This window comes from Montipora capricornis, chromosome 13 (genome assembly GCF_036669925.1).
Source record: "Montipora capricornis isolate CH-2021 chromosome 13, ASM3666992v2, whole genome shotgun sequence".
NCBI lineage: Eukaryota > Metazoa > Cnidaria > Anthozoa > Scleractinia > Acroporidae > Montipora > Montipora capricornis.
In genome coordinates, this window is record NC_090895.1 from 6,513,698 (window position 1) to 6,532,365 (window position 18,668).

Sequence of the window (18,668 nt, forward strand, 5' to 3'; positions counted from 1 at the left end):
GATGAGATACAGTTTAATTTCCCTACTGCTGATGGCCTATGGAGAACAACAACAGCTAGCAAACATCTTTTATGACAAGGGAGAGAGGAAAAAGACAACATAACCTATGTAAGGTACAAAGCCACCTTGAAAATACACTGTACCTGAAAAGCCAATCTAGCGAGGAGGCAAAGAAGAGGGTTATACCTGTTTTATTCTAACACACCCAATAATTTTTGCTCAGTTTTATTGGCTACTCTATGGAGGAGAGATAAATTCCAGTCTCATTTGAAAACATGGAGCCTGCAGACCTGTCATCCAGACTTTACACATTTCACAATTGTATTGTAATTTCTTTTTCAGCCCTCACAGTGACAATTATATATAAATGTGAAACCTGACAGCCCAAAGAATCAAGTGTAGTGCTAAGTGTTCAATAATTGTTGATAATTGATTGGTTTTTAAATATTTAAGAACTTAAATTCGAATTTCTCAATTCTATTTAGACAAACCTGAAGGCATAACAATTGGGCTTAGTAGATATAGTGTTCGTCAAGGAGGTGCAGTCAAAGTCACATGTGTTGTGAGTGCATCTAATCCTCCTGTGTCAGAGTACCGATTCTTCCTTAATGGCAAGCTGCGCCACACTAGGAATAATAGTAGTGAAATTACTATTGAGAACCTACAACGATATCAGGATAATGGGAATTATAGTTGTGAGGCCCAAAACAGTGTTGGATTTGCACAAAGTGACAAGGCTTTCCTTGACATAAATGGTAAGTCACTCGTAGAGATTGTGAAACTTTGTTAATGTCTTTGATGCTTATTTAAGCATAAGTGTCCTTCATTCCTAAAGTACAAGTGAAAGTAATAAAATTTTAAATTGCCAATAATAAGATTCCCTCACAAGGCATCCAGTCACTGGTATGTCTCTTTGAGAATGAGATAGAATATCTATTAGTTTTAAGCATGTCATTAGTTTGTTCTTGATGTACATTGATCTTTCAATACTCCAGCTTTGCATTGCTGTTCTTTTGGATGATGGGATATTGCATTTTATTAATGTGGTAATGTCATTGCTGGATAGTGAACGAGTTTTTGGAACACTGAGCCCTGTCCATTGGCCTTAATCAATGGCAGCCATGTTGAGTCCCGAGGGATTGAAAACTTTTGTTTTTCCCAAACATTTCAACTCAAGGCTCGGGGTAAGAAATCTATTGTCTATGGCCAATATGGCCGCCGCGCAAATAAGGCCCATTGCTTACTTGACAAAAGTGCTCTTCATTTTCAGAGCACAATTTTAGTACTTCTTTTTCTGCATGTCAGTTACATACTTTTACTGTACCTTTGACATATTTATATTATACACACATACATTTTTCTTTTTTAGTTCCTGTCACAATCCAACCATTCACCAAGAACACAACAGTCACTGAAGGAAATCCAATTAATTTGACATGTCATGCAAATGGCTTTCCAGTTCCATCTGTTGTATGGAAGAAAGATGGACAGGGAATACGCTCAACGAGTGTGCTTAACATCGAAAGCAGTCAGAGAAGTGACAGTGGAAGGTACATCTGTATAGCAAACAACACTCTGCAAAAAAAAGAAATGGAAACATTTGTCACTGTAAATTGTAAGTAAAATGAGGCAAAGAAGATACACTGTACACATACAATGTTGGTCTGTGGCAACAGGTCACCCTGCTCAACTTTGCTAATCCTAATTGTGAAAAATTAATTGTGGCATCAAAAGCTACATGTGAGGATTTTGGTCAAGGGATGTCAGGAAGTGTGTATAGAAGACGAACATACATTTTATTTACTGGTTTTCATTGCGACATGAATGTTTTGTCCAGTTGGCAAAGGAGTTTTTTCCGTACTTGTAGAATGTTATGTGATCCATGCCTCATACATACATATATGTCCTTATAGATTTTTGTTAACCCCAGTCCGCAGCACCTGAAACAATTTTTAGGCTCTTTCTTTGAATGGCTGATGTCATTCATCAATGGACTCCTGTCACTTTGACTTTCAAGAGTTCATAATAACCAAGCTATATTCTGTGACATTTGTCATTTATGGACACATCAGAATTGTACCCCACTTTCTCTCTCTGAGTATAATGATCTGACCATTTCTGAGTGTGACTGGGGTTGCTCCAGTTGCCTAGCTGACATGTTTCGTTTTAATTATTTTGACAATAATTATTAATGATACTCTTTTGATTTTCTGTTTGCTCTCATTTTCTTTAAACCTTGACAGCTCTACCCTGGAATTTAAAAATATTTAATCTATTCCTAGAGGACCCTGACACTTACCAACGTCTTCATACATGTAATTCTGTTCTTGATTCATACCTCAATATGCTGACTTCAAATTCAAAGTTACTATCTTGATGCTCTTACATGAGCAGCAGACAGTTTGTTTTGTGACATTGCCAATTCTAAATGCTTCTCATTATTCCATTTGAATATGCTCAGCTTGAAAAAGATCGTTTTGGCTTTCATGTCAGATCATTAGTTGTTCATTTGTTATGTATCTTGTGCAATGTAAACTTCTGTTATGTTAAATAAAAAAATAAAATAATAATAATAATAATCATAATAATAATAATAATAATAATAATAACACTCCCCCCTTAAACTCAGAACCAAACCTCCGTTTTGTGCTTAAGTGTCAAATAACTACTCATAAAATTGAATCTTCTCGTTCCCACCTTGCCTCTACCAACTGGAATACTTCACGCAATATTCTTCACCAAATGAAGCATTTGACACTTTATGGATTCTTTTTATTCTGTCTATGATAACTGCTTTCCAGTTAAGACTCTTAAGGCTAAAAAACGTTCATTAACTAAACCTTGTTTACCTCAGGGCTCTTAAACTCCTGTTGTAGGAAAAATACTGTCTATCAGGAATTCTGTAATGACCCCGCACCAACTAACTGCTAACTTTATATACATAATATTCTGTGTAATTTAAATAAAATTGACTGGACTGGACTTGACTTAAGGAGGCTCTAAATATTCTGCTCTTAGATATAGTTAGGGTATTCATATTAAGTACCCATCATACATTTCTCACATGACATTTTATTCTAAAAATACCATTACCATGGCAACGATATAAGATGTTTCTTTTAGCCTTAAAATCAGCTTAATTGTCTCTTTTGAAAAAAAATGGCACAGAGAAATCTTCCCATACGGTGTTAATTACCAGACAGTGTTAGATATAATCTCCATAATATTTAATATTAAAAAAAATCGATTACGACAGCCTCTTCAAGAACAACGTCCCGAAACAGTCAAATAAAAATTCAAAAAGACAAAACAAAATGAACAAGATGAGTTAACTTACTTTATATCATTCATTTATTTGATAACTTTTCACTTCTTTGCTCCTTTGTCATGAAACTAGCTCAGAAAACAAAAATAAGTGCTAGAACAATGTTGTTGCTGATCTGACACTTTTCACAGCCACATCTTGCGCGTAACACAAGCTTGGGCCTCCTCTGGTTCAGCCATGAACCTTAATTCCTCTCATAATGCGTGTGAACTCTTTCTCATAAGATGTACAATGTACATGTAACAGTTAGCTTTACATGTATGCAGGTTTAATTATGTATCCTAAATTGTATAATTATATATTTGTACAGTCATTCTCTTCTTTTAATTGCCATCTTGTACATGAAGTTCACCTGATCACCTGTAATTCCAGATAAGCCTCTGGATTCAGTAATTGACTATGTATTAACCTTATCTGAGCTTTCTTTCTTGTAATAATTATGAATTTTTATTTATTTTGTTACCAACTGTTCATCTATTCTCAATACTAGTTTCACTCTGACCTCTTATCTTGAACTGCAGGCACTTATTATCCCAAAAGTTCCGGGCTAATTAAGTTAACACCAGTTATCTTTCTTTAAAACTTCTCTGAGAATGTGGAATAAGTTTCTTCCATCGCTGCACAAACTTGTTTTCAAGTGGAAATTGGGCAAACTGACCCTAAATTATGGTTCTGAAGACTGAGAAAGTTTATCTTGATTTGAATACTTTGAATCCTTTCTTTCTCTGCTTTGGAAATATTTTATTTCAACATTTAGCTCTCTTCTTATGTTTACTTTAAATTACTTTTGTTTATTTTTCACAGACATTAGCTTTTCTTTCTTGAGCTTCGTATTAATGTTTGACTCTTAACGACCTTGAACAGACTTACTTAAAATAAATAATATTATTGTGGTTGTATAACAATTTTTTTATATTTGTTTAACTAATAAAGTTGTTCTTATGGTTCTTGTTGTTAGTATAAAGAAATGAAATAAGTCGTTTTTTATTTGTCTTAATGTCGCACATTTGAAATAGATGCTTCCAAGATCTTTCTTCCAGCCACCCTCTGCCTCCTTTTCCTTCCCTTGTTTTTAAAATAATGCCTTGAGATATTCCCCCCTTTCAATTCCCTATCTTGGAGGCTGGAACAGGCTTAAGGTGCTAATGATAACTCAGCAGCTTCTTAATCAATTCTTGTTAGTAGTTTATAGTGTGCCAATTACCGGTATATCCTAAGAGGTACTTTGATCTATCTAATTAATGAAACCATTTTAGTAATAATATTGGCAATCTTCATTGATTTTTTGTCCGACTATGGCGAGATAACGCTTTTATAGCTAAAAAATACGAACTCTAGTTTCTGGGCTTGAAATGTAATGGTTGAGAAATCTTTGATGTATGCATGCATGGTATTACATCATGAGCATACATACATACATACGTACCACCAATTCACCACTCCCCATAGGGGCTTTTCAGGGCCAGTAAATGCAATCAACAAAACGACAGAACAGAACAACAATAACAACTGTTAAGAATCTTAGCTGGGTGAAGACAAACCAGTATGGTATATACAGGTGCAGCAGAGAAGTTGAGCCAAAGACTACAAGGATCAAAATTAACATGTGATCAGAACTTGCAGTTGTTCTAACGGTGGATAGCGCTATCCGCTGGATGACTTAATTGGTTTTGCTAGTGTTTATGGGGTGGATACTGTTATCCACTTTTTAAACAACCGAGGCCTGGTCTTTAACCTGAGATCTCTGGATCTCAAGGCAAGCACCCTAACCACTGGGCCACACGGCCTCCTGAACACTGTCAGAATAATTATGTGTATCTGTTTCTGGTGTTAGGTACAATTACTGGGGTTTTATGTTATTGTTGACCCATCTCACTGTCTTATTTATAATTAGCATATGTGTACATGTACCATTTAAAGAGAGACAAACAATAAACATTATTTATTAAGAGAGATCTTTATAGTGATGATTAAAGTTGCAAAAGGTAACCCTTTTCTCAACCTCGTTCCCAGGGTCTCTCTTCTCTGCCTCCATTGTCATTTTCTCAACGACAATGGAGGCAGAGAAGAGAGACCCTGGGAACGAGGTTGCCCTTTTCTTTCAAAGAGTGGCACTTATAAATTTCACTCTTAACACCAGATGGTTTTACTTATAAGGGGGTAAGGGGGTGATTCAGGGTTGACAGTATTAATACGTAGCACCATCAAATGCGCCAAGTAAAAGAAAATCAACATAAAAGAATTGACAGCTAGAAACGACTAGACATACCAAAACAAATCAAATGAAGACTATGGAAACACAGAAAAAGTCCTCTATTGTTTTTATAAAATATTTCTCAAAGATAATTCAACAAATGAAGGAAAATGCTGGGTTTTTTTACTTCTTGATTGAAAAAGATTTTCTCGATACTCGCGAATAATTATTTCCTACCAGCCAATCAAAATGTGCGTCTAACAACACATAACCAATCAAAATTCGTGCAATGTCACAGCCGTGTTTCCACACTCTCACCTATTGACCAATGAGAGTGCACGTACTATCCTTATTATTTTATAAATTCCTATGATTTTTTATTTATATTCTCTTGGATCTCAGAGTCCATATTAAAGGCAATTTACAGACACTAAATGATATTTTACCCAAAGGCGACAGATTAAAATGTTGCCTCTCACTCTGAGGAAAAACATACCATTCTTGGTAACAATGGAGATTTTAAATTTTTGTGGCTTTACATACATTTATCCATACCTTGTTTTGCTATGTGCCTTTTTACTATGATTCGTTGTACAGTAATATTTTTCTTTTGCAATGCATTTCCTTGCTTGCTCGTGTTAATTTGGATACATCTTTTTTACTTCTTTGGGATTTTTCTGACTTGTCTGTTTGCACTTTTAACTTTGACTCTTTCTGATTGAATCTATAACTCCGTTGTATGCCTTGCATTTATCAGTTGATTAAGCATGACGTGTTGTTACTAGACTAAATTTATGCAAACTTTTACATGTACAGTACAGAACCTTGTTCCTTTCACCATGTTATTACATGTTTGGATGCTTATTTAGCTATGTTGACAAAGTAGTAGTAGTAGCAGGAGCAGCATTGGCAGCAGCTGCAGGAGATGTATGACGGAAATCCAGGAAAAATCGATTTTGGTTTGAGTTAGCAAGGGTTTGAGTTATTAGGAGTCAATGTAGTAGAAGCAGCAGAAGCAGAAGCAGTAGCAGTAGCAGGCAGTAGTAGGAGTAGCAGACGTAGCAGCAGCAGTAGCAGTTGTTGTTGTTGTTGTTTGCTTTTCACCCCCTTTGTATCATCATCATCATCATCTTCTTTTTAAAGTGGTAATATGATAGAAAAAAACCTTTCCTTTTTTCTTCAGATTTTGAAAGTGCGTTCGCTTAACACCTAACTGGCAGAATTTTGAGCTTTGAGTTTTATCCAAAGGCTGTTTATTTTGAGTGTAAGTTTTGGATTTCACGGTCCGCCATTGCTCACATACAAAACTGACCGATTAGACCTCAGAGGGTTGGATCTAGAGAATTTGACGTCATTTACTCACTAGCTTAAAATTACAGTGTGTAAGCGCAATTTATTATATATACAAAACACGGGTTTAAAAGTCTGAAAGCCCGAAACTCCCGTGCTGCATATTAATTCAGCCGTGTGCACACGCATTGCATTTTTAAAATAGTGAGTCTTTGACGTCATTTTCTCCTCGACCCAGCTCTCTCAAGATTTTAAAGTTAGTAATGGCGGACCAATAAATAACAAAATTTCAGTTAGAATAAACAGGTGCCTTTTTGAAATCAAAACTTAAAACTTGGGTGTTTAGTTAACATAGTTTAAAATCCAAAGAAAAAAAATATTTGTTTTTTTGGTCGTAGTACCACTTTAACACCTTGAGGCATCATAATCCATGCTGTGTATTAAATGCGAAAAAACCACATGTTCAATGTACAATGCAAAAAACAATAACAACCATTAAAATACCATACTAAAACCTCTTTGTTGTCCTTCACATCAAAATGTTGAGGATGCCTGTTTTATGAGTCAATGAGTCATGAGTCAATGAGACTCACAGTCCATATAGCAATAATTTATAGAAACGCCTAAGCCCTCGTTTCAGTGGTAAGGCCTAAGCACTCTCTGAATATTTGCTTTCATTTTATGGTTTAATTAACTGCACTAACTCATTGACTCGTTGACTCATAAATACTTGACACTTCAAAATGTTACCTTTGAGTGGTATTTTTGCTGTTTCTGTTTCGTTATTTTTCGTTCAATTCCTTATTTGAAATAGGCTAAGCATTAATGTTTTTTTTCATACATCGTACTGATGATCAATGTTGTTTTCAGATCCAGCTTACATAGAAAAGGTTTCACCTCCATCACCACACGAGTCTTGGATTGCACAGAATGTTACTTTTGTCTGCAAAGCAAATGGTGTTCCAACCCCAACAATCATTTGGAAAAGACCTAATGGAGCTGAAATAAAGAGAGTTGTCGGCAATGAAAACGTGTTACGTTTACTGATGCAAAAGGATGGAGACTTTGGATCATACTTGTGTGAAGCTGACAACACTGTGGGTTCTGTAGATAAACACACAGTTCAAGTGGATCAAATAAGTAAGTTAGCCATGTAGTGTCCCTTACTAATGGTTACATTTAGATGTACATGTATGTGTATGTGAAGCAAAGAGTCTATTCACATTTAAAAGTAGGTGTGCCACTTCAAGAAAGATCGGCTGAAGTCACATACCCCCTGATCACCAAAGGCGCAGTAAATTGTGTTTCTAGGAATTCACATAGAATGATCACGCTATTGTTATCGTTATCGTTATTATTTTCATTATTATTATTGTTATTGTTTCCTGAGAAGTGTTTGCTAATTATCCAGAAGGGCCAGGTCCAAATCGTGGTCTTCAGGTACCACAAGTTGGGGTACAGCTGTAGTTCTATTGCATTGATAACACCTTCGTCAGAATATGCAATGTACTCAATAAAATGATCTTTTGCAATTCCATGATGATGATGTTGTTGTTGTTAATGTTATGATTATCATTATTGTTATTGGTATTATTGAAACTTAACACAGTCTATGGGGTGTTGTTTTGACTGGGGATTTTCCTTAAAGGGAAACTGTCACGAGAAGCGCATGCGCTAGCGTCTTGTGAAAACTTGAAAAGTGTTAGGTTAACTTTTTCCAAGTTGAATCGACAAATTCAAAATGGTGTCCACTGGGGAGGGCCATGGTGGACAAAGGAGAAACTCCGGCGAATATACGTGACTCACGCGTGAATCCATGATGGCGGCTACAATTTTCTGTGGGCTCGAGAGCAAACAAACTCGAGCATGCGCAGCTCATGACAGTGCTCCTTTAAGCATTGAGCTACGTCCTGTAGCCTTAGATGTTTAGGACGTATCGTAGAATTCTTGAAGTTCCAAGGAGGCAAGCTATTTGTAGCGTTCCGAAATGAATTTTCTTGCTAACTTGAGTTAGCCAAGATTCGAATGTTTTAGAGATTGTCCCAAGCGATCGAATCACAATAGGTATAACTTTAATTTCTTTACAGTTCCAAGTTCGTTCCAATTCATATTTTAGGTCTTGATAACGGCCAATTTTCTCTGTTTCTGCTTCCAGAATTCTCGTATCAAAAGGACATGTTACCTTAATAATTTTGCAAAGTCTACTTTCTTTATCCAAGATCACAATATCTGGCCTACTCTGATCAAGTTCTTTATCGGTCTGGATTCTCGTATTATTACTATTATTATTCTCTTCTTATTATTATTCTCTCATCTCTTATTATTATTATTATTATTATTATTATTATTATTATTATTATTATTATTATTATCATTAGCATTATCATTATCATTATTGTTATTATTATCATTATTATTATTATTATTATTATTCCAAAGGGCTCTTGATATTTGCAGACAAGTAAAGAGCTTTAAGGAAACAACGAAACCTTTCAGTTTATAATGCATGCTTCAACAGAAACGTCTGCCATCCTCAGTTGGTCAGAATACAAAGCAACGGAAGCTGAATTTGTAATAAATAGATAATGCTGATGTGAAAATAGTAAGTATAGCGTGAAAGTGTGGGAATTATAGAGATAGTTTTAGATTGACATGGTGTAATTGTTGATTCAAAGAGGGTTGTTCTCTCTGAATATGAGGATGGCAGAAGTTTCTGCCAAAACATCTATTATAAACTCAAAGGTTTTGTCATTTTCTTAAAATTCATTATTATTATTATTTTTTTTTATTTTTTTTTTTAATGAAACAAGTCAATAGTTTTTTTTTTTTTTAGCTGATAAAAATACTTGTGTAATTTTATGTGAGTAAATAATAAAGTTGTTATTATTACCATTTTACAAATTAAATAAAAAAAGTATTATTATTATTATTATTGTTGTTGTTGTTGTTGATATGTGTTTTGCACTTTTTATCCTTGTAATAACTAACAATGGTTGAGGCCATCACGGGAACAAATGGGCCCAACAAATGACCTGCTCCCAAAATTATATAGCTCAGCTGGTAGAACATTGCACCAGCATCTCAGAGGTCTTGGATTTGAATCCCGTTGGAGCCACCTAAATTTTTCAGATGTCTGCTACATGTATAAAAAACAGTGGCTTAAGTTGTCCAGATGGGTGCGAGGATTATTTCTCCATTTCCTCAATACTGCAAATAACAATGTAATGATGTACATTTTTATTAGGGCCACCAGATGCACCAACCATCACGACACAGGATAAAGACATTCAGGTTGAATCATTGTGGGTAAAATGGACTCCACCAATTGATAATGGAGGGAGTAATATCACAGGATATCGTATAATAGTTCTACAGGATGGAAAAGTGATAATAAATAAAGCCAAAAACTCTGACAAGCTTCAGTACTTTGTGGATGAAGGTTTGACCAAAAGCACGAACTATACTTTGAGGGTCTCTGCCCTAAATAAGGTTTTTGAAGGAATGGCAGATGAAAAGAACGTGATGACTAAGTATCAAGGTGAGAAATCTTATCTTACATTAGTGATACTGCATTAAGATGCAGTGTATGTTTTGATTGAATTTTTTTTTTAATATAAGCGACAGTGGTTTGGTGGAGTTGGGTTAATGGTTTCTCGACTATTTCTGTTTGCAAAGTTGCTGTATGAGTGACAGTTACAATGACTTTCTGTCAATGAGAAATTACAAGAATAATGGTAGTGTAATAGTGGATGAAAAAAACTGGGAAGAATTGTTTAGGATGTTTGCACCACCTTTGAAAAGATCTTAGGGGAAGTGCAGAGTTTTTTGCTGTATGATTTTGCAGTTTTCCTGACCTTCATTGTTCACCGATCATTATGTCATAAAGGAGAATTGCTGACTTTGAACCGACTTGTCAATTACATATATGGGAGCATTTTATTGCTGTTGTTATCTGGGACAGTAAGACGTGATAGATTTTCTTTTGTTTCCTAAAGACGCAGAAACCGTTAGCAATAACAAGGGATTGTACAGCTAACTTTAATCTCATGAGAGAATCAACTGTTCAAGTTAACTCAGCATTTGGGTTGATGTGGAGATATCAGCATTTACATTCTGCACAGGAGACTCAGACTTTTAAGCACAATGTTTGTCATGCGATGGGTGCTTTTATCACCATGTTTGATTTTTAGGTGCCCCAGCTACTGCTGAAATTATAGATTTGCCTGCTGTAACAAAAAGCAATAACGTGACAATAAAATGAAATGAGCCACAGAACAATGGAGCATCCATAACTCTGTACACAGTGTACCAAAGAGATGTAAAAAAGGGTGATATAAAAGGGGAATGGATCAAAATACGGGTAATAAAGGACTTATCAAGGCGTCAAGTGGTTCTTTCATTGGAGAAAAACAAGGTGTATGAGTTTGTGGTTACCGCCAATAATAGTTTCGGTGAAAGTTTGCTAGAAGGACAAAACATCAGAAAACTTAATGTTTCAGGAGGTAGGCAGAACTGCTATATTGATTTCTCCATAAGGAGTTGCACGTTTTGCAATTTTGTCGTGATACATTGTGCTTTAATGCACTTTGACAGTTTTCTTAGCTCTTTTTTTTGTCTTTTTTTTTATATTTTAATTGTATATATTTTCATTTATTTCTTTCCCATGGGTGGGCACCTTGGATGGGTCTGAGCGTCCCATTTGCACTTTTCCATTTTGGGCATCCATTTTTACTTTCCTTATTCCATTTTTGGTGTGTATTACCCAATAGAGTTTGAAATAAGTAAATTAACATAAAAGCTTTGAAAATGATAAGAGGTTTCTAGAAGTCAGAAGGGAAGCACAGGAAAGGTGGTTGGATCTTGAATTTTGCCCCATAAAAGTGCGCTGTGTGGTATGTGTACATTTTTTCTGCCTGGGAGGTTTTGTTGATTATCCTTTTCTCAAAAGCCATACAGTAAACCATAGGGCAACATAGTATTATTTTTGTACATAAAGAAAAAGTGTGCATTTGTGTATTTTAATCTCATAGATATTCCGGAGCCAGTAATTATTCAAGTTGAGGGAAAAGATGACACTGTAATTCTCAGTTGGGCTGAACCAGAAAATAATGGAGCAACTATCATTAGGTACTCCATCTACACAAGAATTGTTGGTGATGATGAGTGGAAACAAGTCGCAAACTTAACAGCAAAAGATGCTTCCAAGAATGAATACACTCTTGTGTTAGAGAGAGGCAAAAACTATGAATTAATGGTGACTGCAACCAACGCATTTGGTGAGAGTGCCATGAATGGAGACAACATTCAGAAAGTTGAAATACCCAACCTAGGTGAGCAAAGGGTTGAATCATCAAAAATAATTGGAGGGTGTCATATTCATTGTATTGTCCTCACAATGATGAAAGATCATCTTACCTGTAAATGTAATTTTCCAGTACCGGTATTTGTGAGTTATGAGTCAGTTTTCCTTTTTTTTGTCAGCAACAGCAGACCCAAATGCACAAACAGGGCCAACAGGAGTAAATCCCGCCATTATTGCCGGAGTAGCAGCTGTTGGAGTTCTTCTCATTCTCGGTCTGATCATTCTTGTGATTTGGAGGAAACGAAGGAAGACCCCATCAGAAAGTGAGTACATGTTATTGTAATCAATTGGGTCGAGGAAACGGAACCTGCAAGCATGAATAGTTATTTCTGCACTCTTTTTGATGAACAAAACAAAGGTCCTGAGTATCGTCATATGATCTGAATTGAGGAAACAAACTGTACAGGCGCATTAGGCTTTAGGGCAAGTTCAATCCAGTCCATTGTTGCTCTGCTTTCAAGACAAAGCGTGCTTCCTAGCTGAAAAGATGCTAGCAGATGTCTTTTTTACCTTTTTAAAAGTTTATTTTAAGCATGTCACGTAAAAGTAAAGAGTAGGCCTTGCTCTTATACGCGCTGAACGCTTGTTTCTATAGTATTTTAGAGCCTTCTGTCAACATGGGATAGGGTTAGTTGGTAAGTGAATTCCTCAAACTGTTTACATGGGTCAATTTTCCAACGGTTTTACCCATGAGGTTTGTTAAGTGTGGGTGAGTCGTCGCCCAAATCGTACTTGGGAATGGTATCAACCTGTCACCTTTTAGTCCTTGTTTACTATTTTTCCCTCTTATTTTTTTTTTCTAGCTGGATCAGCAACAGCCGGTCTGTAAGTATGACAACAACAATGGTTTATCCTTTTTTTGCACACCTCCTCTGAAGCCTTACTCAAAGGCAACCTAAAACACTAGCCCAACTGGTTGTTCCTACGAATTTCTCCTTGTTGAAACTGGATTTTCCTCATGGGAGGTGTTTTTGTTTGTTTGTTTTATTTTAAATTAGTTTCGATCGTAACATGCAAGTGCTTTTCTGTGTACCTTTATTAATATAATTGAATCAGCTTTTCATTGTGTTCCATATATTTGAAACAACCTTTGATAAAAACATTGAATACTTTGTATTTTTGACTCAAGAAATTATCTTCTGTATATTGTGATATAAGGTGACAATAAAGGTGTTTTAGGTAAGATTCTTCTGCATTCCCCTTACACAAAAAGCTCACACAACAGTGCCTGTTGGATGCATCAGTATTGGGATCTCACTTAGAGGGATCATGGTTAAATATCAGTGCTTTGTTGTGATGCACTCATCCTTGTGACCAAGCTGTGAAACGTGTCTTTGTTATGACATGTCACAATTTCACCAAAGAAATCCTTTATCAACCTTACTTATTCTCAGTTTATTTCCTCAATCGAAAGTAGGTATGCCAGAAAATAGTGATCGTGCACATACGTGACAGTTGACATTTTCTTGGTTTATTACTACAGGCAAGGTCCATACCCAGATGAACTGGCTGATGGATACTCGGCTGTTGGTGCAGCTCAACAGCTGCAGGAAGGAGGACTTGTTGCTGATGTGACTTATGCACAAGTTGACAAGTCGAAGAAGAAGAAGAAGACCAAAACACCAGTGACTGATGTGTATGCCCAAGTTGACAAGTCCAAGAATTCCAACAAGAAGCGTAACAGGGTACGGTTATTTCCATGCAAAGTTAGTTTTTTTAAAGTTGACCCATCACCTGTGCAACTGACACAACACCTTGGCGTTATTTTCTAAGTTAATAGTGGTGCTGCATGGTCGTGGAGAGTTCTGATGACAGGCTGGCTCTCCAAACTCACAGATCTTTCTTACAATTGTGAATTTGCAATAATCTACGCATTTGATATTAAAGCTGAATTTTCGTGTTGCATGTATGGCCAGCTTTATGATAATTTCATTCCTTAGCATGAATGCCGTTTAGTAAGTAGGAAAGTAAGTAGTTTATTAAAATTATTATTTGCAGCCCGAGAGCTGAATTACATAATTATCTATATGTATATACAATTATAAGATATGTAAAAAAAAAATTGAACAGTAATTCAAAAGAAAAAATGGTCGGACCATGGCTGCTTTTGCAATGTTTCCTTGGTGGTATTATTGCCAATCGGTACCCCAATCCTTGAGTAATCGTTGCACGTTGTAAGATCTAAGAACTTAATTCTCGAAGGAGCTTACCAACCAGGGCCCGGTTGTTCGAAAGCCGATTTCCTTAATCCAGGATTAGCGTAAACTTTGGTTTCATGTTTTCACCTTTTTGGTAAAAGTTTCTTTTGCTTAGTTTTGTTTTTCAAGATTGACTTCATCTGATGAAAAGTTTTAGCGAATATCAGCGTTGAGCAGCATTTGGGAGTAGAGAAATAAACTCCTTGGTTAATTTTTAATCTGGGATTAGCGTTAATCGGCTTTTGAACAACCGCGCCCAGATCGCTTTTTTTTTCTTTAAACTTGATACAGTTTGGGCTTGGAGTCTATTTTGGTCTTCTGGCCCCTCGATCCCCTAAACACTTAACAACCTCACAAGTTGTGAATAAGAGTGGGTGACTGGAAAGTCTTGATAATAACTAAGGGCAAACTTTTTTTTTTTTGCAGCAACCTGGCGAATTAGAGTATGCCGAACTGGACGATTTCAGGCCCAATACTCAGCCCCCTCCTCAGGCTTCTGGCGCAACTGCCAGACCACTTGTCCGAGCACCAGTTTATGAAGGAACAGAATACGCAGACATAACACAGTTTGGTGTCCCACAAAGTGAACCTACTTACGACAATGTGCCAAGGAAAAAAGACGTGGTCTACTCCAATGTGGAGAGTATGTGAACACATCCAAAGCTTTTAATGGCCGCGTTATCAATTGATTTTGACCAAAATAGTGAAAGATGGATATCCGAGAATCATAATTTCCACTGCCTTTTTGAACCCTTAAACTGAAAGCAAATAGGCGTTCAATTTTGTGAAGTCCAGGTTTTGTTCGGTGACTATATTTTAGCGCGTGATAAAAACGAAGTTTTGTTTTGGATTTCTAGAGGCTCGCAATTATATATTCGTTCTACTGGTGCTCGACATTTGCTCTTAACGATCCTGAACACCATCTTGGAGCCACCAAAATCAAAATCGTTTAAGTGCGATGTAACTCTTCCACGAAATTGGGATTTTTTTTATTGTGTGATCCATATGATTCATAGAGACACAGAGAAAAACAATTTCAATAAATGAATTTAGAGTGCTATTTTTTTATCTCCATATTTGAGAAGAATATTTCTAAGTAAGTCTCAAATACTTTTATTTTCGTGATTCCGCGACAGGAACGTAGCATTGTGTGGTTAAATTTTATGACTGGCCTTCATGGCATTTGTTTGTTCACTCGTCTTTGATGGTGTTTCTTTTATAAACACAGAATATTTTAGGTTTGGGTCAGTCATTTGAACAACTCCAAAACAACCGTTTCTTCAGAAATGTTTTGAAATTTTATTTTCTATGTGAACTACGTTTTCTTGATGTGAACTTTATTTTCTTTAAGGCCAAGTGAATGATTGATAAGGGTATTTAGCCTAGAAAGATTAACTTCTTATTTCTTGTGCGACTTAACTTCAACAGTGTATTCCGAGACATAGAGACTGTGTTTTTGGAGGACTTGGTGTAGCAGATTTGAGGTGGGCAGACACGAGGGGTCTGCGGCAGGGACATCTTGCTGCGACAAAAAGCTAGTGTAGGGCACACTGAGGTGACACGTAGCAGGGACAATATCACACCATGTGCACACACATGAAAATGTTGCATGTACATGTTTCAGGGATATGTTCCAGCGACATCTGCCCTCGTGTGAACTGATGCTTTTACAATTGTGCAACACCAATTTGGGGGTAATTTTGTTCCCGCGACATGTCCCACAAAGTTCAACAAGTTGAACTTCATGGGACACGTCGCTGGAACATATCCCTGAAACATGTACCCGCAACATTTTCATGTGTGTGCAAATGGTGTGAGTTTGTCCCTACTACATGTACCCGCTACACGACTTTAATGCATGTCGCATCGGTGTGTACTACACACCTTTTTGTCGCTGCAACATGTCCCTGCAACATGACCACTCGTGTCTGCTCACCTTTATGCCATCACCAGCAACGTATGTGTTGGCGTTAGGCTGCGAATCGATGTGTCGGTTTTTTTTTTTTGGTAATTTTTTTTTTGTATAGTTGTTCCCATAGTCTAAAATTAACTCCTGATTTATTCCCTAAAGTAGGCGAGATTTAAGAAATGCAAGATTATATAAGGCCTGTTTCTATTGCCATGATGTTGACATGCTTGTCCGCTCATTTAGTGTTATTTTTTTCCCTTTATTTTTCATTTGAAAGAGAGGATAATGTAATTGGGCAAGTAACATCAAGCATATAATTGTAACCTATAAGGAGAAGAATAGCAAGTAGTATTGAACACACACTGCGCAGCTTTTATGTGATGACGAATATTGAATGGATGTTTCCTTATTGAAGATACTTGCCCTTTTGAATGACATTTGTGTGTGCCTAAATAATCCTTGTTTGATTCCATGTGTGCTGAAACAAATTACAGCTATGTTATATAGCCATAGATTTATAATTAATATACAAATTTAAGAATAGATGTCTACTTTTTGACTATTTTTATTGCTGTTTTTCAATGAGTTTCATGGTGACTTTGCATAGAATAGCAGTAACTAACCACCTGTGGTGAACTTATTTTGCCGTTATCTACGTGAGATCTGAATGCAGCTTTATTATACAGTGGACTAAATAGGTCCATGCCTCTCTGTAGCTTACTGTGGGGACGAATGCTGAACTGCCGGTATTATAAACCGTTTCCCTCCAAAATTACAGTTTAAAGGAAAAAATGGCAAAATAGGTAAGCTCAAGGTGGAGAAGAAGCTGCTTCTGAAATTTGAAAAGTATTTTACTCAAGGCTATTATTCTTGTAGGATAGCTAGTCATAGTAGGAATTTATAAGATATTAACAATTTGAGTATTTTTGTAATGAGAAGTTTTATCTGTATACCTCTTAAAAATTTAGATTTTTATAGAGTTTTTACCTTTCTATTTCCTCTAAGATGTAGAATTAGTGAAACTTAGTGCTAGCATGTTTAAGTGAATAGAAGCTAGAGCGTTCATGTTGCTCACTTTAAAAGTAACAATGAACGGAAAAGTCCCGTCCACAATCAAAGGATGGTTTGTTTTTGTTATATTGTAATCAGTATTCGGTTGTCTTTTCAGCAAAGATCATCAAAAAAATTTTTTCAGTGCATTGTATCGTAGAATGTTCAACTTAACAGCATAATCTATTTTATGAAAGTTTTGAATAAAGACGCGATGCTTTTCTTATTTTTTCTAATTTTTTACTGGTGGTTTTTTTTGGTCAAGACAAGGAAATGTTGTAAATGATGATCTAGAGGGGAGACTATTCACTTTGTCATTGTATTCTCACTTGTGTTCCAAAACGTGATATCTATTTTGTCTACTTTCACAGTGACCTTAATTGTCCGTGAAAGTGGAGGTTGTAATTGAAAATCTAAACATCTTCCAGATGCCGAACAAGCGGCTAAAAAGGTAGTAAGTAAAAGTGGGATCATAGTCTTACTTGTATGCATTCATTTTTCGAGTATCCCAGATTAGTATATACTCCCCCAGTGATCTTGGTGTTTCAAGCAATCTGATTGGTTCGCTATCTCGGAGTAATTGATGAATAATGCTTGATCCAAACAAAACAAAATGGCCGGCGTAAACTCGACAGCATTTATGAATCGGAAATATTGAGAATACAAGATGATACTGTGCTACAGAAGACAAAGAAGGCCACAAAATTTGGCCTGTAAGTTTTCAAAGGCAAGAGAAGAGTTCATTCTTTTGCCAACCAGTGTTTGACTTCGTTTTTCCAGATAATTATTGCTGAAAATTAAACAATTTTCACGCCAACAATTTGTTTCACTCGGAGTAATTCTCTTGTAGGGCTGGTCGCCCACCAAAACGAATTTCTTAGTGAAATCGAGGAATTAAAAAAATGTTTAAGGAAAGTTCCACACGGTTGCAAGGAAACAAGACTGGTCATTTTACAACAAACTAACGCACACCTAAATTAGAGCCACTATTTCATGTAGATCCTTTAACAACTGTACTTTCAATTTCCATTTCAAATGATCCTCAAGAACTTTGATCGAACGGTGAAAATGTTTTAACAAGCAGACTTTCGATTCAGATTGCTGATTTAAACGGTGCTAAATGACCAATTTGCTGTTTGTGACGAAGATTTTAACGAAGGTTATTTAGAATAGTCATGTTTGAAGCTTCTGTAAACACTTTCGCGCATGCTTTGTGCCGCTTGCACGTTTCCTACGCATGACTTGAGTTGCCAATGAAATTGACTTAAGATGATTTTTCTGCAATTGTTGTTGAGATCACTTCGTGAGTATATACTAAAACAATTAATCTTTTCAATCGC

The 18,668-nt window shown here is 36.2% G+C and overlaps 1 protein-coding gene across 3 annotated transcripts in view; it reads left to right on the forward strand.

Moving 5' to 3' along the window:
- Positions 1-17,554, forward strand: part of LOC138029740 (neural cell adhesion molecule 2-like) — a 99,269-nt gene extending 81,715 nt beyond the window's left edge. Inside the window, exons 4-12 of one of the 3 annotated variants that reach the window (XM_068877514.1) lie at positions 486-755; positions 1,370-1,615; positions 7,680-7,949; positions 10,054-10,347; positions 11,840-12,139; positions 12,291-12,434; positions 12,975-12,996; positions 13,655-13,856; positions 14,796-17,554. In XM_068877514.1, coding sequence (XP_068733615.1) covers positions 486-755; positions 1,370-1,615; positions 7,680-7,949; positions 10,054-10,347; positions 11,840-12,139; positions 12,291-12,434; positions 12,975-12,996; positions 13,655-13,856; positions 14,796-15,020 — 1,973 coding nt within the window. In that variant the 3' untranslated portion in view covers positions 15,021-17,554. The remainder of the gene's footprint in view (positions 1-485; positions 756-1,369; positions 1,616-7,679; positions 7,950-10,053; positions 10,348-11,839; positions 12,140-12,290; positions 12,435-12,974; positions 12,997-13,654; positions 13,857-14,795) is intronic. The other 2 variants (XM_068877515.1, XM_068877516.1) reach the window with 2 other exon arrangements.
- The last annotated feature ends 1,114 nt before the right edge of the window (positions 17,555-18,668 follow it).